Source organism: Bufo gargarizans, chromosome 2 (assembly GCF_014858855.1).
Source record: "Bufo gargarizans isolate SCDJY-AF-19 chromosome 2, ASM1485885v1, whole genome shotgun sequence".
NCBI classification, from domain to species: Eukaryota; Metazoa; Chordata; class Amphibia; order Anura; family Bufonidae; genus Bufo; species Bufo gargarizans.
Genome location: NC_058081.1, coordinates 426135063 through 426162658, shown reverse-complemented (window position 1 = coordinate 426162658; position 27596 = coordinate 426135063). Strand labels below are relative to the sequence as shown.

The 27596-nt window shown below is 41.7% G+C and overlaps 1 protein-coding gene across 1 annotated transcript in view; it reads right to left on the bottom strand.

Moving 5' to 3' along the window:
- The window catches only part of LOC122928255 (A disintegrin and metalloproteinase with thrombospondin motifs 2-like), a 670803-nt gene that overhangs the window by 316083 nt on the left and 327124 nt on the right, over positions 1 to 27596 (bottom strand). Inside the window, exon 11 of the mRNA XM_044280912.1 lies at positions 3246 to 3391. Coding sequence (XP_044136847.1) covers positions 3246 to 3391 — 146 coding nt within the window. The remainder of the gene's footprint in view (positions 1 to 3245; positions 3392 to 27596) is intronic.

Here is a 27596-nt window from a genome sequence, read left to right as displayed (position 1 = left end):
CAAATTCCTTTTAGGAGGGCATTTTTAGACATTTGGATCCCAGACTTCTTCTCACGCTTTAGGGCCCCTAAAAAGCCAGGGCAGTATAAATACCCCACATGTGACCCCACTTTGGAAAGAAGACACCCCAAGGTATCCAATGAGGGGCCTGGCAAGTTCATAGAAATTTTTTTTTTCCCGCATAAGTTAGTGGAAATTGTTTTTTTTTTTTTTTTCTCACAAAGTCTCACTTTCCGCTAACTTAGGACAAAAATTTAAATCTTTCATGGACTCAATATGCCCCTCAGCGAATACCTTGGGGTGTCTCTCATAATATGGAGAGACATCCCGGGCTTCCCGGCACTGTGACCTGCTATGAGAGTAACTGATACCCATGAGACAGGGGTAACACTAGCAGAGTGGCCTGGCTCAGGGGGTAGACCAGAACCCTTGGAACCTGAGACCGAAGGGCCAGCGGTAGGGGTAACTGCCACTTCAGTGGAAGAGGGGGAGACAACCCCGCTAAGTGTGATGTTAATTTCCCCCTTCTGTTTGATAAAAGGATCCAGATCACTTTTTATAAAACACAGAACATTGCAATATATATTCGCCTTTCTTTAATGATGACCCAGCCTATAAAAAGGTTAGAAAGCTCATACCACTGCTAACCACTAAAGAAGCAGGTCGATACCCCGAAATGCGTTTTGGTATTAAGAAAAAGCAGTGTCATGAGTATTGCGGAATAATGTCCAAGAAGCTGCTGACTTGGACATTTCGCCTTGCCTCCTGAAATACAGCAGGATATTCCCGCACTAACTTTAATTTACATCAGACCGTCCAATCACGTGGGACACCACGTAACACATCACGGGAGATACATCATGTGAGTCGCCAAGATTCCCGGCTTCTGTAGCGCAACCAATACCTCCGGCTTTTACAGTGCAGCGCATTCTGCTTCCACATCGTATTACTGCTTACAGCCGAGACGGGAACCCAAAGAGGGGGTAACGTAGTTTAAGTAGCATACCCAATTGATATTATTGCAGCATCGGTTGTGTTTTTATATAAGTGGCCACTTTTTCTTTCCTTTATGCACACATGGACATTGTCGCTATAAGTCTAGGAGGACATTAGGTATGTGTATTTAATTTATATTCACATGTGTATCTCATCCATACCTACATAAGGAATTTTATATCCTTGAAGAGGAACTTTTATTTTACACCTTACCTTTTATGAGGAACTGTATATTACCTTAATTGCGACATCGATTTAAGGAACTTGTGATCCCTGACAAGGAACTCTACTTTTGAGGAAAAACTGTCACCCTAACTACATTACTAACCACAATATTAACCACTTCATTAACCCGGATTGGACATATTAACCATGTGGATTTAATCTTATATTTTTTTAATTAATATTTATGTTTGCATATCTGTTCAAAGTTATCTGTCTCTGAATGACCGGAGGCTAGATCAGTACAATCCCTTTGCTTGTGCGACCTTGACTTCCATGCTTATTCACTGGCAGTATTTGTTTCTTGTTCCATTTTATGTATTTGATTGTGACTCCCATATATTGGTTAGTCACGGAATGTTAGTGTAAATAAATCCTGAATTTTTTAACTCCATTCATGTCTTGATCCTTGAGTGCCCTTTCATACTTTAGTAATAAAAACAAAGTTGCCCTTATCTAAAATCTTTCCAGTTCTGCTATGTCTGCCTTGCTCACAGGAGCCCAAAACTGTATACAGTACTCCATGGGTGTCTGACTAGTGATTTGTAAAGTGGCAGAACTATGTTTTCATCAGGCATCTATGCCCCTTTTGATGCAATCCATTATCTAATTGGCATTGGCAGCAGTTTCCTGGCACTGGTTTCTACAGCTTAGTTTGATGTTCACTAAAATTCCAAAATCCTTTTCCATGTCAGTGTTACACAGTGTTTTACTATTTAGTATGTACAGGTGACTTGCATTATTCTTTCCAATGTGCATAACCTTACATTTGTCAGTGTTAAACCTCATCTGCCACTTCCCTGCCCAAGCCTCCAATCTATCCAGATCCTTCGGTAGCAGTATACTGTCCTCTTCCGCGTTAATTACTTTACACAGTTTAGTGTCATCTGCAAAAAAGTATATTTTACTGTGCAAGCCTTCTACAAGATCATTAATAAATGTATTGAAGAGAACAGGGCCCAATACTGACCCCTGAGGTACTCCACAGTTTTTTTCCTGTTCTGATGGATCAGAACAGAAGGTTAAATGGTGATGTGAACTCAGCCTAACATGTCTATCAATCCTGTGATTTTCTTCTTGGTGTTGCAATTTATAAGTTGTGCAGTGCATAATACTACATCACTTCCAATATTCTAGCAGTGTGGTTTGTGTTATCCTATTTCAATTGCATCCATATATTTTTAACCTTTTCACTATGCAAACATGGTCATATGATCTCCACTACGACCACCAATCCAGTGCATGTTTTCCAGTGTAGACGGTGGTCAGTCTACTTCCTGTGAACAACAAGGCTACATTGGTCTCAGACACCTCTTTCTTGCATCCTCCTTTTTATCTCTGCATGTCCGGATGATATAATTGCTGCCTTTTCTAAACACCAGAAGTGCAGTGATATACTGTTAGAGGAAGAGTCCATATGATAATTAGCTATAGAGCTACAATGTAATACTTCCCTAACTCATAACCCTTTCTTTCTACCTTTGTATACAGTCTCTGACAGTATATGACATGCCACTTCACATTGCTCTCCTACTTCTTATAAGTGATGACAAGGAGAAACCTATCACTAACATGGGGTAGGGGACACAAGCAAAAGCTGCAGAGCAAAGGAATATACTGAGATTTGTGAGGTAAGGGACATAGGTCTTACGTCACTGATCTATAGCTTACTTTCCTTAGTGTATTGAAACTTCACACATTCTAACTTTGCAAAACCAGATCCATGATTGAAAATGTAGTTTGCATTAGTAGAAACACATCAGTGGGGAAGAAAGAATCAAGATAACAGACAACCGATACATGTCATCAACTAAAACAGGTATACAAACGGAGTACATCATTGTTTTATAACAATGCTGTACTGTACAGGCAAATTTATTTTGCTGGAGTGCTTCTTTAATTCCAGTGATTGGAGGGGTCACATACCACATAACCTATAACTATACTGAAAATGCATTTACACAAAAAAATAAATAAATAAATAAATAAATATATATATATATATATATATATAAAATAACACTTACTGGGGATTGTCACAGCTTCTTGTTCTATATCTCACACCTGTTCCGCATGTTCGAGAGCAGGAACCAAATTTACTCCATTGCCCCCAATTTCCATCTTGCCGAAGAATTTCAGGAGTTAACCAAATGCAGTGACCTTTGAAGCAATGCTTGTACCAAAGACAAAAGAATACATGTTTCAATAAACATACAGTAGAAAACTCAAGAGTGTTAAAATCTGTTCAGTGGCCAAATTATTAAAAGAATATCCTGTATGTACAGCAGCATCAATTGCATTAAACATCATGTATAAAAGTTTAATGAATTAGCATGAAAGCAAGCTTATACATTTTAAGTGTATTCAACTAGATGATGATTCTTACTTTTTATGGTTCTGTTCAGATAATTTGTACTCTTTACCTTAGGCATAGAGCCTGGAAAAATGTCTGCCATACATTTTGAATTTAAAGGTTCGTTGTATGCAACTGAATATTATACAGTTGTATACAGTACAGACCAAAAGTTTGGACACACCTTCTCATTCAAAGAGTTTTCTTTATTTTCATGACTATGAAAATTGTAGATTCACACTGAAGGCATCAAAACTATGAATTAACACATGTGAAATTATATACATAACAAAAAAGTGTGAAACAACTGAAAATATGTCATATTCTAGGTTCTTCAAAGTAGCCACCTTTTTCTTTGATTACTGCTTTGCATACTCTTGGCATTCTCTTGATGAGCTTCAAGAGGTAGTTACCTGAAATGGACTTCCAACAGCCTTGAAGGAGTTCCCAGAGATGCTTAGCACTTGTTGGCCCTTTTGCGGTCCAGCTCACCCAAAACCATCTCGATTGGGTTCAGGTCCGGTGACTGTAGAGGCCAGGTCATCTGGCGCAGCACCCCATCACTCTCCTTCATGGTCAAATAGCCCTTACACAGCCTGGAGGTGTGTTTGGGGTCATTTTCCTGTTGAAAAATAAATGATGATCCAACTAAACGCAAACCGGGTGGAATAGCATGCCGCTGCAAGATGCTGTGGTAGCCATGCTGGTTCAGTATGCCTTTAATTTTGAATAAATCCACAACAGTGTCACCAGCAAAGCACCCCCACACCATCACACCTCCTCCTCTATGCTTCACGGTGGGAACCAGGCATGTAGAGTCCATCCGTTCACCTTTTCTGCGTCGCACAAAGACACGGTGGTTGGAACCAAAGATCTCAAATTTGGACTCATCAGACCAAAGCACAAATTTCCACTGGTCTAATGTCCATTCCTTGTGTTCTTTAGCCCAAACAAGTCTCTTCTGCTTGTTGCCTGTCCTTAGCAGGGGTTTCCTAGCAGATATTCTAACATGAAGGCCTGATTCACACAGTCTCCTCTTAACAGTTGTTCTAGAGATGTGTCTGCAAATTCTAACAGTCTATTCAGTAGGACTATCAGCTGCGTATCCACCTGACTTCTCCACAACGCCCATTTATAAGGCAAGAAATCCCACTTATTAAACCTGACAGGGCACACCTGTGAAGTGAAAACCATTTCAGGTGACTACCTCTTGAAGCTCATCAAGAGAATGCCAAGAGTGTACAAAGCAGTAATAAAAGCAAAAGGTGGCTACTTTGAAGAACCTAGAATATGACATATTTTCAGTTGTTTCACACTTTTTTGTTATGTATATAATTCCACATGTGTTAATTCATAGTTTTGATGCCTTCGGTGTGAATCTACAATTTTCATCGTCATGAAAATAAAGAAAACGCTTTGAATGAGAAGGTGTGTCCAAACTTTTGGTCTGTACTGTATGTCTTTCAAAGGCCAAGAAAAGTGTATGGCTTAAAGATGCGCCAAAATGTCACCACAAATTGATTTGACCAACAACAAAACCCCAAACTGTCTAGTTTTATTATCCAGCCTTAGCCACTTAGCCATCTATTCTGGCAAAGGAACAGAATAATAGAATTGCCATATCCAGCATCTGCTGGAGAATGCCAGAGTCTGACAGATGCTGTTCACTATAAAGGGGTCTGTTACTAACTGAATACCAGCTTTCAATAGCAGTGGTATTTTTCCAGCAGAAAGCCGGTAATCATACCAGAAACCAGGTAGATCCATTGTGCACCCGCTTAAGAACAGAATATCAGAATTGCCGTATCCAGCATATGCAAGAAACTGATGAAAACCGTTCACTGCAATAGAGCCTGCTGTGTTTTTGGCGTAAATACCGACTTTCTGCAGGCAGTGGTATTTTGCCAGCAGAAAGCTGGTATTCATGTCAGAGATCCGGAGGATCCCATTAAAGAGAATAGGATACATTCGGGCACTGGCGGTCTGGCATATGTCGGATACGGTGATTCCCGGACTCTGTTCCTATTTTGGAAAAGAATAACGTAATTATAACCGCAGAAGAGGACTTTGCATATCTTTGGTGCATCTTGGACTATGTAGTCTAGTTTACACTAGATATTAGGACAGTAAAACTGCCTCATGGTCCTGAAATACATTCTTCTTCCTGTGTGTATATTAGATATTATATTAATTAGAGTTGAGCTAACCTGCTTTTTGGCAGGTTTGACTTCAAGATTTAAGTGAATTACGTAATGGATTCCATTCTCACAGAATCTATAATGTAATTCAATGCCGGCATGCCAAACAGAATGGCTTTAGTGGCATTCCATTTTGCATGCCATCATAATACAAGTGTATGGCCAGCAGAACAGAACCCTCAGAGCTGGCCATACACTTGTATTATGCGGCATGCCGGCAGTAAATTACGTGATGGAATCCATTACGTAATTCACTTAAACCCAGAACCCGAACCTGCCAAAAGGAAGGTTCGCTCAACTCTAATGTTCACCTATTGAATCTCTGAAGATGGTGAGGCATTCGCTCTTTATCTCTCGTTATCAGAACTTCCATGGTTCTTAACATAAAGCCTCTTTCACACGAGCGTGTCCGGATAAGGTCCGGATGTGTTGCGGCAAACCCGCGCAAGCAGGTACCCAATTGCAGACATTTTTGGCTGCGATTGCGTTCCATTGTTCAGTTTTTATCGCGCGGGTGCAATGAATTTTTCTTCATTGAAGTTCAGGTTTGGGTTCAAGGTTGTGTAGATTGTATTATTTCCCCTTATAACATGGTTATAAGAGAAAATAGCATTCTGAATACAGAATGCATAGTACAATAGGGCTGGGGGGTTAAAAAATAAAATAAAAAACTGTAACTCGCCTTAATCCACTTGTTCACGCAGCTGGCATCTCTTCCGTCTTCTTCTTTGAGGAATAGGACCTTTGATGACGTCACTGCGCTCATCACATGGTCCATCACATGATCTTTTACCATGGTGATGGATCATGTGATGGACCATGTGATGAGCCGGCATGGCTGCGCAAACAAGTGGATTATGGTGAGTTAAATTCTTATTTTTAGTTTTTAACCCCTCTATGCATTCTCTATTAGGAATGCTATTATTTTCCCTTATAACCATGTTATAAGGGAAAATAATAATCCTGATCGTCTCCTAGCAATCATGCGTGAAAATCGCACCGCATCCGCACTTGCTTGTGGATGCTTGCGATTTTCAAGCAGTCCCATTCACTTCTATGGGGCCTGTGTTCGTGAAAAATGCACAAAATAGAGCTTGCTGTGATTAACACGCAACGCACAAGTGATGCGTGAAAATCATTGCTCGTGTGCACAGCCCCATAGAAATGAATGGGTCCAGATTCAGTGCAGGTGCAATGCGTTCACCTCACGCACTGCACCCGCGTGTAAAACTCGCCTGTGTGAAAGGGGCCTAAGGCTGTTCCAAGTTAAAAAATTACACGTAGAAACCAGTTGCACTATTCATATTTTCTGGAAACATAATTTTTGAAAGTTATTTGCATGGTCTACAGGATAAGTCTGGGTGGGGCATAAATTTGGCAATGTGAAGGCTATGTACACCTTTGGGGGCTATTTTTTAGTCATTCAGAGATAGGGTTTATTAGATGATATGCACAAAGTGAAAGTACAATTCTCACAGCTAGAAAAACAGTTAACTCTATCTGACAGAAAGGCTTAATATTTTTAATAAAAACCAATTGAAAAAATGATTTTTAGCTCAAAATGAGTAAAATGCAGTCATAAAAAAATTGCAGCTGAAGGTGTACATAGCCTTTAAGCTCCTCTATCCAACATAGCTTGCTATAGTTTATAGGTTACTGGTTCTACCCTCATTGTTCACCATGTCTAGATCTCTGCTCTAAGTCTCTATTCACATGTTTCACCCATTACCACCATCTGCACTCCCAAGTTAACCCCTTAAAGGGAACCTGTCACCGGGATTTTGGGTACAGAGCTGAGGACAGGGGTTGCTAAATGGCCGCTAGCACATCGGCAATACCCAGTCCCCATAGCTCTGTGTGCTTTTATTGTGTCAAAAAAATGATTTGGTACATATGCAAATTAACCTGAGATGAGTCCTGTACGTGAGATGAGTCAGGGACAGGACTCATCTCAGGTTAATTTGCATATGTACCAAATCAGTTTTTTGACACAATAAAAGCACACAGAGCTATGGGGACTGGGTATTACGGATGTGCTAGCAGCCATCTAGCAACCCATGTCCTCAGCTCTATACACAAAATCCCGGTGACAGGTTCCCTTTAAGGATCAGACTATATTTTCTTCCTTCCTTACCTTCTAAGAGCCATAACATCTTAACTTCTGATAGTATAGCATAGTGTCATTTTTTGCAGGACAAGTTTTATTTTCTAATGAAACCATTTAATTTACCATATCTTGCATTGGAAAACAGGGGAAATTTCCAACTATACAGAGCTTTGTGAGTGTTTTCCTTTTGCAAGGCAAGGTACCATTTTTATTAGTTACAATTTGGTGACTTTTTAGTCTCATTTTAGTCAATGGTTTTTCTAAGGTCAAGTGACCAAAACAGCATTTTGGCCAGGCAAAGGCTTAACTGGAAGGTTACAACAGCAGGCATAGGCTCCTTCAAAAGGCCCCAGGCTGCCATAACAACTGATTGCACCCCCCCAATCCTAAATATTTTTTTGCCACAAAGGGGCCAATCAGAAAACAAATCGCTCAGATGCACCAGTTCATATTGACCAGGGTATCTGAGAGGTTAAATAACCACAAAAAGTGTTATCTGTGATCTTGCTCACTGTGTAACGGTGTCCCCTGTATCACACAGCTGTCAGCCGCCATGTATCGAGTAGACTCAGCTCAGCATACATATCGCACATATGACAAACATGTACAGATACTACATTAATACACAGAACTTTGTTGAATGAAGCAGATCATTTATGGTGTAATTTATCAGTAAGACCACAATTAACACCAAAGTATTAATCATGGAACATGCACACATCATTATTATTTTTTTATATTAAGCCTTGCCACTAAGTCCACCCAATGCGTATCTATACACACCTAGTTATTGTCACATTGTGCCCCCAAACAATAGTTATTCCCACTCTGTGACCCTAAACAGTAGTTATTGCCACATTTTGCTCCAACACAGTAGTCAAGCCCCTTTTACAGTACTGGCCCTCTGTTCTATTAAAATAAAAACACCAAAAAACACAGTGAACCCTCACCTAGCCCCATTCCCCTGATGATCAGAGCACATCCTGCGCTCCTAAACAGGCACAATGCAATGACACATCGCATCAGTTGGGCTGATTCCCCAGCCTGTGCTCTCCTGTTACACAGCCCAGTAAGCACAATATGTAACCACATTGTGCCTGCTGGGTGGCACCGGAGGCTGAAAGGTGAAGCAGGGGGAGGACTGCTCCTTGCTTTACCAATGCATGCAACTGTCTCTATGGCCTCAAAAGCCATGACGATTTAAGAGGAATGTTATACATGATATATACATACATAATTAAAAATCCAATTTCCATAAATAATTGTATCCTATAGTCTTCAGTGACTTATATAAATACAGCACATCTACATAATACACAGTAATACAGTGACATACTACTCTACTACAGACATTTTTTTAAAGATAATGACAGTCATTTATCAAGACAGCAATTTCTACACTGGCCTGAACTGCCAGAGGTGGCATTCAATTTATGCTGAGGCTCATGCCTTGTCATAAAGTGCATCCTCTGGCAGTTTGTGCAACTAGAACGAAATCTACGCCAACTTGCAGCTGGTCCTGACTCCCAGTATTGCTACCGATCAGCTGTTTAAAGGCAGCTGTGTTTGTGTAAGCATTTGTGCTCAATTTTTGGCGCAGAAGCTTATTTCTTACTCACTAGTGCTCCTTTCTTGGTACAGTTTTTTTTTCTTCGCACCCCTGTAACAACCTTCCTGTGTGCCTCCTGCAGCTGCTGAGCACTCATCAGTGAAGTACATGAATGATTATGTCTGTACTGAATTTTTGTAGGTTTTCTTTTTGTTTTGTTTTTAGTAAAAAAAAAGAAAGAAATAGTAGTTATGATTACATAGTTATGACTGGATGGATGGCTAGATAGATAAAAAAAAGAGGCAGCACTCCAAAATAACGTGACATGGTGAACAGTTTATTCACCCATATATCAGCAACGTTTCAGATTTACTCAATGGAGCCTTTGTCAAGCTGTGTTAATATGTGTCATTCAAGGTATAACTACAGATCTGTATTAAGTGAACAATAAATACATAACAAAAGAAGCATAAAATAATGACCGCAATTCATATTTCTGTGATTACACATGATTAGTCATGATTAACCCCTTAAGGACCCATGACGTACATGTATGTCATATCTGGCCTGGACATAGAGACCAGTGACGTACATGTACTTCATGGTGATCGGGCGGGTGTAGGAGCTGCGCCCGCCCAATCAGTTGCAGGGGTCCGACAGTCACTATTAGCCGGACCCCTGCTGTATGCGCCAGCATCGGTGAAAACACTGATGCCGACGCATTAACACTCGCAATGCCGCGGTCAGCGCTGACCGCGCACGTGCAGGATCGTGCTGGGTGTGAGGTGGGCTATGGTTCCCGGTGCTGCTGTGACGGGGATACGATGGCAGCCCGATGGAAGGCAGGAAGCTGTAAAGGTATTACAGTCTGTAATATACTTACAGCCAATGCATTACAAAACAGAAGTGCATTGTGAAGGGGATCAGAGCCCCAAAAGTTAAAGTCTCAGAGTAGGACAAAAAATAAAGTTAAAAAAGAAGTTAAAAAAATAAACTTTTCCAAAAAACTAAATTTAGTTTCAAGTAAAAAAAAGAGTCCTTTTCCCAAAATAAAGTTAAAAAAATTGTAAAAAATAGGGAAAAAAGAAAAGTAAACATATTAGGTATCGCCGCATCCGTATCGACTGGCTCTATAAAAATATCACATGATCTAACCCCTCAGATGAACACCATCAAAGAAATTAAATAATAACGGTGTTAAAAAGAACACCCTTTTTGTCACCTTACAGCAATAAAAAAGCAACACCAAGTGATCAAAAAGGTGTATGCCACCCAAAATAGTACCAATCTAACCATCAACTCATCCCACCAAAAATTAGCCCCTACCTAAGACAACCGCCCAAAACATTAAAAAAAACTATGGATCTCAGACTATGGAGACACTAAAACATAATATTTATTGTTTCAAAAATGCTTTTATTGTGTTAAATGCAATTTTTTTTTTTTTAGAGTTCACATATTAGGTATTGCCACTAGTGATGGCCGGACATCGGCCAGGACGAATCGCGATCAAGTGTAAGCGAACCGCAAGTTTGCGGCAGGCCAGTGGTGTACAGGCCCAAAACATTAGGCATTCACCGGACAGAAAACATCAAGTGATTATGTGGCTGAAGGTATATTAGATGGTCAATGGATATCAATTTTACTGCAGGCCAGTGGACTACAGGGCCCAAAAATTATTCATTCACTATAAAGAAAAGAACAATTGATAATGTGGCTGGAGGTACAATAGGTGGTCACCGTATAACAATTTTACTGTGGCCAGTTAGATTACAGTTCCCAAAAATTATGCATTCACCATACAGAAAAGAACAAGTGATTATGTGGCTGGAGGTATATAAGAAGGTCAATGGATATCAATTTTACTGTTAGCCAGTGGACTACAGGCCCCAAAAATTCATTCACCGAACAGAAAATATCAAGTAATTATGTGGCTGGAGGTATATTAGACGGTCATTGAATATCAATTTTACTGCAGGTAAGTACAAATACATGTCAAATACATATGTTTAAAAAAACTAAAAATCGAAAATTGGATTAAAAACATGGCTAAAGAAATCCCCCCTCTTGAAAAAATCCCAAATGATAATAGTTGAAATTTGATAACACGTGGTCGTCAGACTCGTCACAGGTGTTAAATTCCTCCGTGGCACTAAACATTAGCCATTCACCAGCCTTTTATGCTGCTATATTTACATAAGACAGGGACCAAAATTTGTTCTGTGTGTTGGCGGATATGTGTGGGCTGGCATGAGAAAATTCAATTAAACGTGGTTGTCACAGGTGTTGAATTCCTCCGAGATCCATGCCTCATTCATTTTTAGATATGTGAGGTAGTCCACACTGTTGTGAGCTAGGCGAGTGTGCTTATCGGTCATGAACCCCCTGCCGCGCTGAACGTCCTTTCGGACAGGACACTCGACAAGGGGCAAGCCAAGAGTTCCATGGCAAATTGTGCCAGCTCTGGCCACAGATCAAGCCTGCACATCCAATAGTTAAGGGGTTTCTCGCTTCTCAGAGCTGCTAACCCGATGTAGTCGGACACTTGTCGGTCTAGGCGTTCCCTGAGGCTGGATCCCATATCTGAAGTGACCAACACATCTTCAAACCGCTCTCTTCTTGCATGCGCTGTAGGATTGGTACCCGCAACTATTTATCCATGGGTGGAAAGTCTAAGTATGTTGCCACCCAGTACTGGTACTTGCTCTTTATGCTTTTTATACGGGGGTCGCTCTTCAAACACTGGAGCATGAAGGCCCCCATTTGCACTAAATTGGAAGCGGTGGAGCAGCCTGGCTCCTGCTCATCGCCCAGGAGAATGTTGTCCTCGGTCTCCTCCCCCCAGCCATGGACAACACCAGGATCCCCGAAAAGTTTAAAGCTCCTCCCCCCAGGCACCATCCTCCTCTGACTCCTCTTCAGACTACTGCTAACTTGTCTCAGATGGAGTAGCCCCCCCCCCCCCCCCAAGAATTCAATTAGCATTGCGACTTCCTCATCTTCTTGCTCCTCGACGGCTTGATCAATGACACAACGCAATGCACGATCCATAAAGAAGGCGTAAGGTACGATGTCAGTCGCAGCCAGGGCGCCATCAGTGACCAATTTGGTGATCTCATCAAATGGCCGCAGAAGTCTGCATGCGTTGCGCATGAGCAGCCACTAGCACAGTGAGAAAAAAAACAAGCTCCCCAGAACCTGTCCTGCTGCAGAGTTCGCACAAGTAGTCATTAACGGCACATTGCTGCTGGAGCAGCCTATAAAGCATATACAAGGTGGAGTTCCAGCACGTCGGGCAGTCACAATTCAAACGTCTGACGGGCAAGTGGTGTCACCACTGAACGTCAGCAAGGCGAGCCATGGCCGTGTAAGAGCTTCTAAAATGGCCAGAGATTTTCCTGGCCTGCCGCAAGACTCCCTGGACCTCTGGAAATTTGGCAACGAATCGCTGCACGATTAAGTTCAGGATGTATGCCATGCACGGCAAGTGTGTCATTTTGCCCCGTTTCAGAGTGCTCAGCAGATTGGCACTGTTGTTGCACACCACTTTACCAACTGTCAAATTTAGCAGGGTTAGCCACTGATCAGCCTGTGACCGCAGAGCTGAAAGGAGTGCAGGACCGGTGTGGGTCTTGGCTTCTAGGCACAACAACCGCAGCACAGCATGGCAACATCTCATCTGGCACATCGAATAGGTTCTGGGAAGGTGCAGCAGAAGAGGCGGTAGCAGTGGAAAAGGAGGAATCAGCTGAAGAGGAGGCGGAGGATGGAGTAGGAGGAGAAGAAGAAGAGGCAGGCATGCATGTAATCTGTGGCGGTAACACCAAATCCACACAAGTGCCACATGTTGCATGCTTGACAGCTGTTATGTACCTTCCCTGACAGTGTTTGCTAGCAGTGATGGCCAGTTCGCTGTGTTCGCCCGCGAACACATGCGGGCTTCCATCTTAACTCACAAGTTTAGCGATGCACAGGTAAGCCCCTTACCTGTGCCGTGAACAGGTCTGAAACAAATGCGGTCACCGGGAGCAGGCAGGTCCGAGAACAGCCCGATGAAGGCCCCAGGCGGCTGTTTTCGGAACTGCCTGCTCCCGGTGACCGCATTTGTTTCAGACCGGCTCGCACACAGGCACAGGTGAGGGTTTATCTGTTCATCGCCGGACTTGTGAGTTAAGATTGCAGCCTGCATGTGTTCGCAGGCGAACACGGCGAACTGGCCATCACTGCTAGACCATGTGTCTGTGGTCAGATGTACCTTGGCATTTACTTGCCGCTAAACATGGCCATATAGCTCTGTGATGCCCTTCTGAGAGAAATATTTCCTTCCGGGGACCTTCCATTGCCAATGGCCACAAATTTTCTAAAGGCCTCTGAGTCCACCAGTTTATATGGCAGTAGTTGGCGGGCTAGCAGTTCCGACAAGCCAGCGGTCAGCCGTTGGGGAAGAGGGTTATCCGGCGTCATCAACTTTTTACATTCGAACATTTAGGCCACGGAAGCCTGCCTTTTGCCAGATGAACGGGACGACGGCACTGTGGAAGGTGGAGTGGAAGACAAATGAGAGGAAAAGGAGCAGGAGTAGAGGCAGGACTTGGAGCGCTGGGAGTGTGGCTTTGCGGGTTCTGACGGTGTTGCTCCCACTGGGCTCGGTGTTGGAAGGGCCGGTGCCTTCTTAAGGTGGTCATCCCTAGGTGAGTGTTGGGCTTACCATGACTTATGTGTTGACAGCACAAGCTGCAGATGGCAACACTATTGTCCGCAGCTGACACGTTAAAAAAAGCCCACACTGCGGAGCCATGTTTCAGTGCCCTGGGAACGCAAGATGTGACCGTGCATGGTGGATGGCTCTCTCCAGATACATTTGCGGTCTTCTATTTGCCTACTATGCCCTGCGAGCTCTGCCTGCTTCTCCTCCTCCTCCCTATCTGCTGCTCCGTCTCACCCTCTGAACTCCCCTCCTCTTCCTTTCTTGTGGGCACCCACGTAACATCCATCATCGTCACCTTCACCACCACTGACATTAGAGATCTTGGAGTAGGCAGCAACAGTGTGGACCACCCTCCTTGGGCTGATCTTGGTACTGTTGTCAGACCACTGGGTGGTGGCAGTTGCTACTTCCTCTTCCCCATCCGATGCCAAGAATGGCTGCGCATCTGTAAGGTCTGGGAATGGATGGGAAAATAATTCCTCTGACTCGAGCAGAGGGGCTATGGTGGTGGTGTCTTTGGGGGTGCACACAGCAGAGAGTAAAGAGGGTGCTAATACAGAGGATGAGGTGGGTGCAGAAGCGGAAGGCTGAGTGATCCACTCAACCAACTCTGGTGCATCCTTTGACGTAATCGGACGCACCTTCTCCAACTTCACACTTAGGCTCCGGCCTGGTGCACCTGCCCGACCCCTACCACACCTGCGGAATGGCCTGCCTCTTCCTCTGCCTCTCATTTTCAAAATGACCCTGTGACAATGTCCCTATAGAAGAGCAGTATTTGTGTTAGCAGGTATATCGCAGGCCTCAGTCAATATTTTGTGGTATATCAATCCCCTCTAACAGTATTTTGTTGAAACAGGTATATAGAATCCCTTAATGAGTATTTGCTGGAAGCAGGTATATCAAACCCCTCAATCAATATTTTGTGGAAGCCGGTGCATCACACCCCTCAACCAGTATTTTTGTGGAAGCAGGTATGTCAAACCCCTTAATCAGTAATTTGTGGAAGCAGCTATATCACACCCCTTAATCAGTTTTTTGGGGGGCAACAGTTGCAATTACTTATTCCAATAGAGTTTATCTCTCTATCTAGCTGCGGCATCTCAGCAGCACCGCACACAACTGCTGCACAATACAAATGCACTATAATATACTTTCGATGTTAGAAAGTATATTATAAGTATATCACACCCCTCTGTATGTCACAACTATCAATAGAACACTTATACCAGTGCTTAAAAGGACTTTTGCGGCACTATTAGCTAGGGTTTGGTGTCACTAACAGTCTGTCCCTGCTCCACACAGCAACCTCTCCCTACACTGGCAAAAAACAGAATGTAAAATGGCTGCCAGATCGTGTTTATTTATAGGGTAGAAGGTGTGTCCATGTGCGGAAACGTCTCAAATGGCTGTCCTGTCCCACCTGATGGATGTGTCATTTGGCACTATGCAAAAAAATATGGCGCGTACGAATATCGCCATATGTTTCGCATGTTTGGCGAATCGCGAACGAGCAACGTTCGCCACGAAACGACCACCGAACTAACCGCAAGACCATCTCTAATAGCTACGTCTGTAACGACCTGCTCTATTAAAATACCACAAGACCTAACCTCTCAGGTGAACAACGTAAAAAAGATAAAATAAAAATGGTGTCACATTACATCACAAAAAGTGCAAAAGCAAGCAATCAAAAAGTCATATGCACCCTAAAATAGTGGCAATCAAACCATCATCTCATTCCGTAAAAATGATACCTTAAGACAATCGCCTAAAAAATTAAAAAACATGGCTCTCAGACTAAAACTGATTTTTTTTTGTTTCAAAAAAATAAAGTATACAAATTAGGTATTGCCATGTCGGTATGGTCCTTCTCTATAAATGTATCACATGACCTAACCCCTCAGGTGAACAACGTAAAAAGAAAACTGTCAAAAAAAGCCTTTTTTGTCACCTTAATTCACAAAAAATGTAATAGCAAGCGATCAAAAAGTCAAATGCACCCCAAAATAGTGCCAATCAAACTGTCATCTCATCCTGCAAAAATGATACCCTACCTAAGATAATCGCCAAAAAAATTAATAAAATACTATGGCTCTCAGACTATGGAGACACTAAAATATGATTTTTTGTTTCAAATATGATATTATTGTGTAAATCTTAAATAAATAAAAAAAGTATACATATTAGATATTGCCACATCCGTAACAACCTGCTCTTTAAAAATATCACATGGCCTAACCCCTCAGGTGAACACAGTAAAAAAAAAAAAAAAAAGTGTCAAAAAATGATTTTTTGGCCCCTTATATCACAAAAAGTGTAATACCAAGCGATCAAAAAGTAATATGCACCCCAATGTTGTACCAATCAAACTGTCATCTCATCCCGCAAAAAATGAGACCAGACCCTACCTAGGACAATCGTCCAAAAAAACAAAACACTATAGCTTTCAGAATATGTAGACACTAAAACATGATTTTCTTTTTGTTTCAAAAATGCTGTTATTGTGTAAAACTTTAATAAATAAATAATGTATACATATTAGGTATTGCCACATCAGTTATTACCTGCTGTATAAAAATATCACATGACCTAACCCCTCAGATGAACACCGTAAAAAGAAAATAAAGTGGGTCAAAAAAGAAATTTTTTATCACCTTACATCTCAAAAAGTGTAATACCAAGCAATCAAAAAGTAATATGCACCCTAAAATAGTAGCAATCAAACAGTCATCTCATAGCGAAAAAAAAATTGAGCCCCTACATAAGACAGTCGCATAAAAAAAAAATATATGGCTTCAGAATATGGCGACACAAAAAAATATTTATTTTCAAAAATGCTTTATTATGTAAAACTGAAAGAAACAACCCAAAAAAGTAGCCATATTTGGTATTTTTGCGTCCGTAACAACCCGCTCTATTAAAAATACCACATGATCTAATCTGTCAGATAAACATTGCAAATAACAAAAAAATAAAAACAGTGCCAAAACAGCTATTTTTTGTTACCTTGCCTCACAAAAAGTCTAATATAGAACCACCAAAAATCATATGTACAATAAAATAGTACCAACAAAACTGCCATCTTATCCTGTAGTTTCCAAAATGGGATTTTTTGGCACTTTGGTGGAGGGGTGCATCAGGGGTTCTTAAAATAGGACATGGTAACTTAACATTATCCCAGTGAAATCAGCCTTCCAAAATACATATGGCATTCCTTTCCTTCTGTGTCCTGCTGTGTGCCTGCATGCCACATACTGGGTGTTTCTGTAAACAGGGCAATAAATATAGAGTTTTGTTTGGCTGTTAACCCCTGCTTTGTTACTGGAAAAAAAATTATTAAAATGGTAAAATATGCCAAAAAAGTGAAATTCTGAAATTTCATCTACACTTTCCTTTAATTCCTATGGAACACCTAAAGGGTTAACAAAGTTTGTAAAATCAGTTTTGAATACCTTGAGGGGTGTAGTTTTTAAAATGGGACCATTTATGGGTGGTTTCTATTATGTAAGCCTCACAAACTGACTTCAGACATAATTTGGTCCTTAAAAAGTGGGTTTTGAAAATTTTCTGAAAAATTTCAAGATTTGCTTCTAAACTTTCTTCTAAGGCTTCTAAGCCTTCTAATCTCCCCCCAAAAAGAAAATGTCATTTACAAAATGATCCAAACATGAAGTACACATGTAAAGTAATAACTATTTTAGGAGGTATCACTATCTGTTTTTAAAAGCAGAGAAATTGCAAATTTTTCAAAATTTTGGGTAAATTTGGTATTTGTTTATAAATAAAAATGAAATATTTGGACTCAAATTTACCACCGTCATGAAGTAAAATATTTGTCGAGAAAACTATCTAATAATGGCTTGGATAAGTAAAAGCGTTTTAAAGTTATCAAAAGTGACACATGTCAGAATTGCAAAAAATGGCCTGGCCCTTTAGATAAAAAATTGCAGGGTCCTTAAGGGGTTAATACACAACTGTATTTATACCTTGAATGACACATGTTAACACAGCTTGACTAAGGCTCCATTGAGTAATGTTGAAACGCTGCTGATTTATAGGTGAATAAACCATCCACCATTTCACGTTATTTTGGAGTGCTGCCTCTTTTTTTTTTCATTTTCTACATGGCGGATCGTGGTCACTGAAGAGGATTTTCACCCTAATACCTGTGTGCTGCTTTTTGTTTTATATTTCTAGATAGATAGAATTTACCCTTTTCTTACCGTGGGACCAACAAAAAAACTCCCATTATTCCTTTGATTTATCCATTCTGATTACTGTAACTCATCCTAGACTCATCACTAACTGGTCTCCTACTCACCAAGCTCTCCCTTCTCCAATCCATCCAGAATGCAGCAGCCAGGTGCATCTATCATTGCACTGGTTGCTGATAAAGGTTCTTATTTAAAAAAATTACACTGTACACTATGCAGTAAAATTGACCTGTTATCTTCATTCTCCAGGTCAGTACAATTCTAACGATACCACACTTGAATATTTTTTCTGGCGTTTTAATACAGAAAAAAATTGAAACCTTTGAGGAAAAAAATAAAAAAAAATTCATAACCATATTCTGACTCCTATAACTTTTTGGTATCTATGTATACGCGGCTGTGTTAGGGCTAATTTTTTACGGGACAATCTGTACTTTATAGTGATACCAATTTTAAGTGTGTGTGAATTTTTTATCACTTTTTATTAAAAAACGTATTAGGTAGTTGAAGTGAGAAAAAATAGCAAATTGGCTGTATTTATTTTTTTCCCCGCTACGCCATTTGCCATATGCCATTAATATTGTTTAATGCCCACGGTGTTTGTTTTAGTTTTTGGTTAAGTATTTTTATTTTAAGGAAAGGAGGATGATTTGAACTTTTTTTTTTTTTTTTTTTACTTTTTTTAAGTCAGCTTTGGTGACAATAACTGGCAATCATTCGATTGCCCATAGTATTCAGTGATGGCTAAATAACCATCATTGAAGACTTCAATTGCATTATATCAGGCATGATCAACCTGCGGCCCTCCAGCTGTTGCAAAACTACAACTCCCACAATGCCCTGCTGTAGGCTGATAGCTGTTTGGGCATGCTGGGAGTTGTAGTTTTGCAACATCTGGAGGGCCGCAGGTTGAGCATGCCTGAACTATATCAATACAAGGCTGCCACCTAGTGGCCTGTATGGATATATACATCTAATTGACATTGAAGCCGGCTTGGGGCTTCGGTCAATTAGATGGAGGTAACAGGTCCCCCGATCTCAGCGCGACTTCCGGTTCCTGTCTGTGCAGATGCCGTGGTCACAGTTGACCACAGCATCTGAAAGGTAAGATGGATGTGATCAGCCTTACGGCTGATCGCATACATGTGCTGTGGGTCTCTGCTATTTAAAATAGCAGAGAACCCGCGGCTAAGGCGCCCGCTGCACACGCGAGCGGGCGTCATGTTTAGGAATCGGACCCATGACTTACAGCTATGTCATGGGTCCTTAAGGGGTTAAAGGGGTTGTCTTACATCAGCAAATGGCATTTATTATGTACATTGAATCAAGCCAGAAAAGCAAGCAATATCACAATCACAATACATTGTATTTATTTTGCCTACATGATAAATGCCATGTGCTGAAGTGAGACATCTTTAAACTCCTCACACTCTACACACCCCTACATCTCTCTCAAGTTACACCAGTTCTCTGGAATCCCCTACTGCAAGCAATAAGGTTAATTTCAAACATCCATGGTGTTAGGCACTTCCTAATAATGTGTCTTTTCAGGATGGCCTATCGGCTGTGCTCTGATGAGGTCTGTACCGACAGGTGTGGGGAGATGGGGTCTCCAGTCACTGCAGAAAATAATTGTATTGCGCCACTGCAACGGCCCAGGCGTGTCCCTCCTTCTTCAACTGAGCGCAAGCCCCGCCTCCGGTCACTGCGCGGGCCACATGATATAGCTTCGGGGGCTGGATATGGCCCATGGGCCATAGGATGGGCATCACTGGCCTATCGCATCCCCTAATCTAACTCCTATTTATAGATTGTTTCATGTAACAGAACATCTTCTGAATGCAAATGGGGTTAAATTGAATCCTATACTTTATCAGCAAAACACACACGGATGTGTGAATGGACCCTTAGTAAAAGAAAAAGGCTCAGGACCTATCACTTCCCACATATCTGGGCATTACGACTGTGAAGGAGGCACAAATCTGGGCATTATTACTGTGAGGGGCCAAATATAAGCTTTATTACTGTGAAGGGGCACATGGGAGCTTTATTACTGTGAAGGGGCACATGGGAGCTTTATTACTGTGAGGGGGTACATGGGAGCATTATTACTGTGAAGGGGCACATGGGAGCTTTATTACTGTGAGGGGGTACAGAGGAGCTTTATTACTGTGAAGAGACACACGGGAGCTTTATTACTGTGAACGGGCACACGGGAGCTTTATTACTGTGAGGGGGTACATGGGAGCTTTATTACTGTGAAGGGGCACATGGGAGCTTTATTACTGTGAGGGGGTACAGAGGAGCTTTATTACTGTGAAGAGACACACGGGAGCTTTATTACTGTGAACGGGCACACGGGAGCTTTATTACGGTGAACGGGCACACGGGAGCTTTATTACGGTGAGGGGGTACATGGGAGCATTATTACTGTGAAGGGGCACATGGGAGCTTTATTACGGTGAGGGGGTACATGGGAGCTTTATTACTGTGAAGGGAACACGGGAACTTTATTACTGTGAAGGGGCACATGGGAGCTTTATTCCTGTGAGGGGGTACATGGAAGCTTTATTACTGTGAGGGGGGTACATGGTAGCTTTATTACTGTGAAGGGGCACATGGGAGCTTTATTACTGTGAGGGGGCACATGGGAGCTTTATTACTGTGAGGGGGTACATGGGAGCTTTATTACTGTGAAGGGGCACATGGGAGCTTTATTACTGTGAGGGGGGTACATGGTAGCTTTATTACTGTGAAGGGGCACATGGGAGCTTTATTACTGTGAGGGGGTACATGGGAGCTTTATTACTGTGAGGGGGTACATGGGAGCTTTATTACTGTGAAGGGGCACATGGGAGCTTTATTACTGTGAAGGGGCACATGGGAGCTTTATTACTGTGAGGGGGTACATGGGAGCTTTATTACTGTGAAGGGGCACATGGGAGCTTTATTACTGTGAGGGGGGTACATGGAAGCTTTATTACTGTGAGGGGGGTACATGGTAGCTTTATTACTGTGAAGGGGCACATGGGAGCTTTATTACTGTGAGGGGGTACATGGGAGCTTTATTACTGTGAGGGGGTACATGGGAGCTTTATTACTGTGAAGGGGCACATGGGAGCTTTATTACTGTGAGGGGGGTACATGGTAGCTTTATTACTGTGAGGGGGTACATGGGAGCTTTATTACTGTAAGGGGGTACACGGGAGCTTCATTACTGTGAAGGGGCACACGGGAGCATTATTACTGTGAAGGGGCACATGGGAGCTTTATTACTGTAAAGGGGCACATGGGAGCTTTATTACTGTGAAGGGGCACATGGGAGCATTATTACTGTGAAGGAACACATATCTCTCCCTCATTAGAGCTGGCGAGGAGCAACCCAGACGGCCCACATGGGCACCAGACTTCCTACCACTACCACACCTCTCCAGTCACATCTAACGCCTGCTCCCTTCTGACTCGTCCTCACTTTCTCCGCTGTGCTCTGATGAGGTCTGTACCGACGGGTGTGGGGAGATGGGGTCTCTAGTCGCTGCAGAAAATCATTGTACTGCGCCACTGCAGCGGCCCAAGCGTGTCCCTTCTTCATCCTCAACTGAGCGCAAGCTCCGCCTCCGGTCACTGCGTGGGCCACATGATACAGCTTCAAGGGCCGGATGTGGCCCGCAGGCAAGAGCTTAGGCATCACTGGCCTATCACATCCCCTAATCATTGGGAACACTACACATTCTATTCCAAATCAAAACATGAAGAAAAAGATATCAAATTTGTGTTGTTCCTCTAAAAAAATGGAAGAAAAGTGAATATTACACTGTTCAAAAAGATAGCAGTGTTTGTATTCTTCTTTACAAACTCAAACATTCGCTATATAAACTGAAAAATGTTTGAAGATTTTGCTTTCCTGTGAATCACTTAACTAATATTTAGTTGTATAACCACTGTTTCTGAGAACTGCTGTACATCTGTTTTGCATGGAGTCAACCCACTCCTGGCACCTGTGAACAGGTATTCCAGCCCAGGATGATTGGACTACCTACCACAGTTCTTCTCTATTTTTTGGTTTTGCCTCAGAAACTGCATTTTTGATGTCACCCCACAAGTTTTCTATTGGATTAAGATCCGGGGATTGGGATGGCCACTCCATAACGTCAATCTTGTTGGTCTGGAACCAAGATGTTGCACGTTTACTGGTGTGCTTGGGGTCATTATCTTATTGGAACACCCATTTCAAGGGCATTTCCTCTTCAGCATAAGGCAGCATGACCTCTTCAAGTATTCTGATGTATTCAAACTGATCCATGATCCCTGGTATGCTATAAATAGGCCCAACACCGTAGTATGAGAAATATCCCCATATCATGATGCTTGCGCCACCATGCTTCACTGTCTTCACAGTGTACTGTGGCTTGAATTCAGTGTTTGGGGGTAATCTGACAAACTGTCTCCGGCCACTAGACCCAAAAAGAACAATCTTACTTTCATCAGTCCAGAAAATGTGTCTTTAGGCCAGTCAATGTGCTCTTTGGCAAATTGTAACCTCTTCAGCACAAGTCATTTTTTTTCAACAGTGGCACTTTGCGGGGGGCTTCTTGAATATTGTTTGGCTTCACATAGGTGTCTTCTAATTGTAACAGTAAACAAGAAAAAGACAAAAAAACAGCGCCTCATGTGTGGTATCACCTTATAGATAATACAGTTGTATGGTGCGTATTTTGCTTACTGGATGCTGTTGTGAGGAGTCACAACAACTGTATATGCCTTAGCTGATATCTATCCTGGCCAGCCTCAGGGAATGCCGTGCTGCTGCATGGGTCTCTTCCTGTCTCAATCCCAAGAGTTCCAGGAAAGGTTGTATAGAGAAGATCATAAAAAAGCGTTAGACCGATTTTCGGCGCTGCTGGCATATAGATGAATCCTCAGGATTGATAATATTATTTTATTGAATTCAAGTCAACGCGTTTCAAGGGCGGAGCGCCCCCTTCGTCAGGACAGTTTACGGAATAAAAGCTTACTCACTACTGGAGTATTTAAAAAACAGTTTTGGCGGGTTAATCTGGGGGAGGTTCAGAGGCAGAAGCGGGCGTGTTTAGTATAATGAGGCTCCTAGTCCGTGGACCTCCTTACCAGAGCCCTTAAATTACATTCAATTGCACTAATTGAGGAATAAAGTTAAACACATTAGTATCCAGTGTGACACAGAGGAGGATACATTGTATATTGTTTTAGTACAAACTTCAGTGGCGCTGAATCGAGCGCTCCATATTCTATCTTTATCCTTCTATTGAAGACTAATAACTCCTCCACAGCACTGGCCTCCCAGTGGCATCGCAGCACACACAGGTCTCTCATGTCAATTTGCACTCCCTGCATAAGTGTATGTGCGGCAATCCTGTGGGTCTCCAGCGCTGCGAGGTCTCCCGACTCACCGTCACCCTGTGTAGCGCTGAAGCTCACCTCAATTCCTGTTCCCTGCACTAGCGCACATACAGCGGCCCTGCGGGGTTCGGGACCCTTCTACACCTGGAGATAAGATTCATATCTATAGGAATGTTCAAGCTTCTGGCCACACAGATGCATGATGGGGGTAAGCATAAGACATATATAACATATGGAACCTTCTTCTGATTACAATTCCTATAAAGGGTGTATAGCCATACCAAGGGGGCAGAGCTAATATAAGACATTAAATATACAATTAAAATTGATACTAAAATAGATGCATCTAATATCCAATAAATAACTTAAATAAATACATGACTGAATCACAACCATAGTAATCATATATATAAATATCTCTGCACAGTTCCATAATTGTGGCACAGATCGAGTACATGGACTGCCAGAGGACAAAATTAATGAAAGGCATTGAATAAATAGTTGCTGTTCTTACTAAAATAGAATAGATAAATAAATAGATAAATTGCAACAATAATGTTATTATGCATGCGGAACACTAGACAACTCTGTACTATTAACCCGAATCAAATACATACAATGGTAGGAAGAGCAAAATTATGGTGGGCTTGAATTATATTGTTGGGGAGGTTTATGGCTCCACTTATAGCATTCTTAATAGCTCATTCTAAAATGATTCTTGATTCTCGCGATTTGGTGGTAGTTACTAGGCATTGCTCCCAGCATCCCGAAAATCACGTATAGACTGGCACCGACCATTTGCCATTTTGGCTATTCTTCTATCTATTCGAATGGTAGTTTTTCCTCTTTCTTCCACGTCTTTCAGGTTTTGGTTGCCATTTTAAAGCATTTGCGATCATTTTAGCTGAGCAGCCTATCATTTTCTGCACTTCTTTATATGTTTTCCCCTCTTCAATCATGCGTGGTGCACACAGCCGGCAGCCGCGCATTGCCGGCCCGCCGTTTGCGGGCCGCAATATGGCCATGGTCGCCCAATGGCTGTGTGCATGAGGCCTGAGTTTAACACAATGATATCATTTTTTAAACAAAAACAAAAATCATGTTTTAGTGTCTCCATTGTCTGAGCCATATTTTTTTCTGTTTTTGGACAATTGTCTTAGGTAGGGTATCATTTTTGCGGGATGAGATGACTGTTTGATTGGCACTATTTTGGGGTGCATAAATATAATTATATTTTTGATCACTTGCTATTACACTTTTTGTGATGTAAGGTGACAAAAAATGGCTTTTTTGACACAGTTTTTATTTTATTTTTTTACGGTACTCACCTGAAGGGATAAGTCATGTGATATTTTTATAGAGCAGGTTATTACAGACATGATGATACCTAATATGTCAACTTTTTATTTATGTAAGTTTTACACAATGATATTTTTTAAACAAAAAAATAATAATATTTTAGTGTCTTTATAGTCTGAGAGCCATAGTTTTTTTCAGTTTTTGGGCGATTGGCTAAGGTAGGGTATCATTTTGGCAGGATGAGTGCATATGACTTTTTGATAGCTTGCTATTACACTTTTTGTGATGTAAGGTGACAAAAAATTGCTTTTTTGACACCGCTTAATTGATTTTTTTATTTTTTACGGTATTCACCTGAGGGGTTAGGTCATGTGGTATTTTTATAGAGCCGGTCGTTACGGACGTGGCAATACCTAATATGTATACTTTTTTTTATTTAATTAAGTTTTACACAATAACAGCATTTTTTAAATCAAAAAACAATGTTTTAGTGTCTCCATATTCTGAACCATAGTATTTTTTTATTTTTGGGGTGATTGTCTTAGCTAGGGGCTCATTTTTTGAGGGATGAGGTGACGGTTAGATTGGTACTATTTTGGGGGGGTATATGCCTTTTTAATCGCTTGGTGTTGCACTTTTAGTGATGTAAGGTAACAAAAAAAATGGTTTATTTAGCACTTAAAATTATAAATATTATACCTAATATATCTACTTTTCTTTTCTTTTTCCCTATTTTTTTCATTTTTTTCCCTTTATTTGGGCAAAATGATATTTATTTATTTTTTGTCCCACTCAGGGACTTCAATTTTTGGGGGTCTGATCCCCTTTACAATGCATGACAATTCTTCTGTATTGTCATGCATTGGCTGTAAGTGTATTACACACTGTAATCCACTTACAGCTTTCCTGCCTGTGAGATCCAGAGGGCTGAATCTCACAGGCTCTCCCGGAAGGCAGTCATGATGCCTAAGGACCAAATGAGCGAGGCTGTACAGGTAATTAACCTCTCTTCACGCATATTAAATGAGGGCAAGATTTATGTTCTGAGGAGAGGTCTGTTCTTCGTCCCAACTACAGACTTCAAGGTCTTCACTTGGGTAAAGGACCTTGACCTCTTCTGAAGAAAATTAAAATAGATGAAGTTTGTTGAGAGTTCCAATAGGCAGTCCTAAGATAGATTGGGAATACAGGACAGTGACTTGGCTGACCTGGGACTCTTGATGGAGCTATGGGAAGAAGGTTCAAGGAACCCTGGTGAAGGCCCTTTCACCAAACTTAGTTTAAAAAGTACTAAGACACCCCCTCCTTCAAACTACGAGTTCATTGATATATTTCAACATCTCGTAACTTCTGAACTAGAACGCCTGAAAGTCCCCTATAACAGCCATTGTCTCTGCCCGAATAAGAGGCTTTAAGAACACTTGAATTGGATAGTTCCAAAGTCATCAAGCAATCCGACAAAGGCGGGAACCTTGTCAATATGTACCATGACATCTATTAAAAAATGTGTTTAGAGCTGGTTGTGTTTTAGGACAGAGATGGTTATCAGATTCTAGCGGGAGACCCTACTGATATTTTCCAAGGGAGGCTCAGGTCCATTCTTCAATTTGGTCTTGGGAACAAAACCATTAGAAAGGCTGAATATGACTTCATGCTACCCACTGCACCACAAATTGCCACCTTTTACAGCCTTCCTAAGGTGCACAAGGGGACAAGTCCCCTAAGGGGCCACCCAATAGTTTCAGGAATTATTCTCTAACACAAAATAGTGTGCTATATCTTGACCAAGTGATGAGAGAGTTCGTCCTTTCTCTTGCATCGTATACAAGGGGGATACGATAGATTTCTTGAACAATGTGGAGTCCTTGGTCATTGACCCTTCGATTTTACTCGCTAATATAGACGTTGAGTCTTTATATAGTAGTATCCCAAATGACAAGGCGACTGCTTACTATATTAGCACTAGGGGGTCACACTTTAAGAACCATAATCAGTTAGTTCTGTATCTATTTGAGTTTATTCTTAAACATAATTTTTTCTTGTTCAGGGGGCAGTTCTACCACCAGCTCAGAAGGACAGCAATGGGGTGCTCCTGTGCCCCCACTCATGCCAACCTTTTCTTGGGCTGGTGGGAGGTCAACATCGTTTTTCCTGGGCACACAACATGGTGGCAGGAGAAAATCGCCTTCTGGACAAAATATATTGACTATGTCTTTGTGTGGAATGGGCAAAGGGATAAGTTTACTAGATTTGTTGATTTCTTAAATATCAATTAACTAGGCCTCAGATTCATTTATGAGATTCAGACCGAATTTATCAGTTTTTTGGACGTTAAAGTCTATAAGCAAGGGGAGAGACTTACCATGAATGTCTTGAGAAAATCCACGGCCACTAATGCGATCCTGCGATGGGAGAGCTACCATTCGCCTTCATTGAAGAGAGGCATCCCAAGAGGGCAGTACCTGCGGTTGCGCAGAAACTGCTCTTCTCTAGAGGACTTCCATCTTGAATCTAGAAAACTTTATTATAGACTGCTAGACAGAGGATACCCCAAGGCCACTCTGAGAA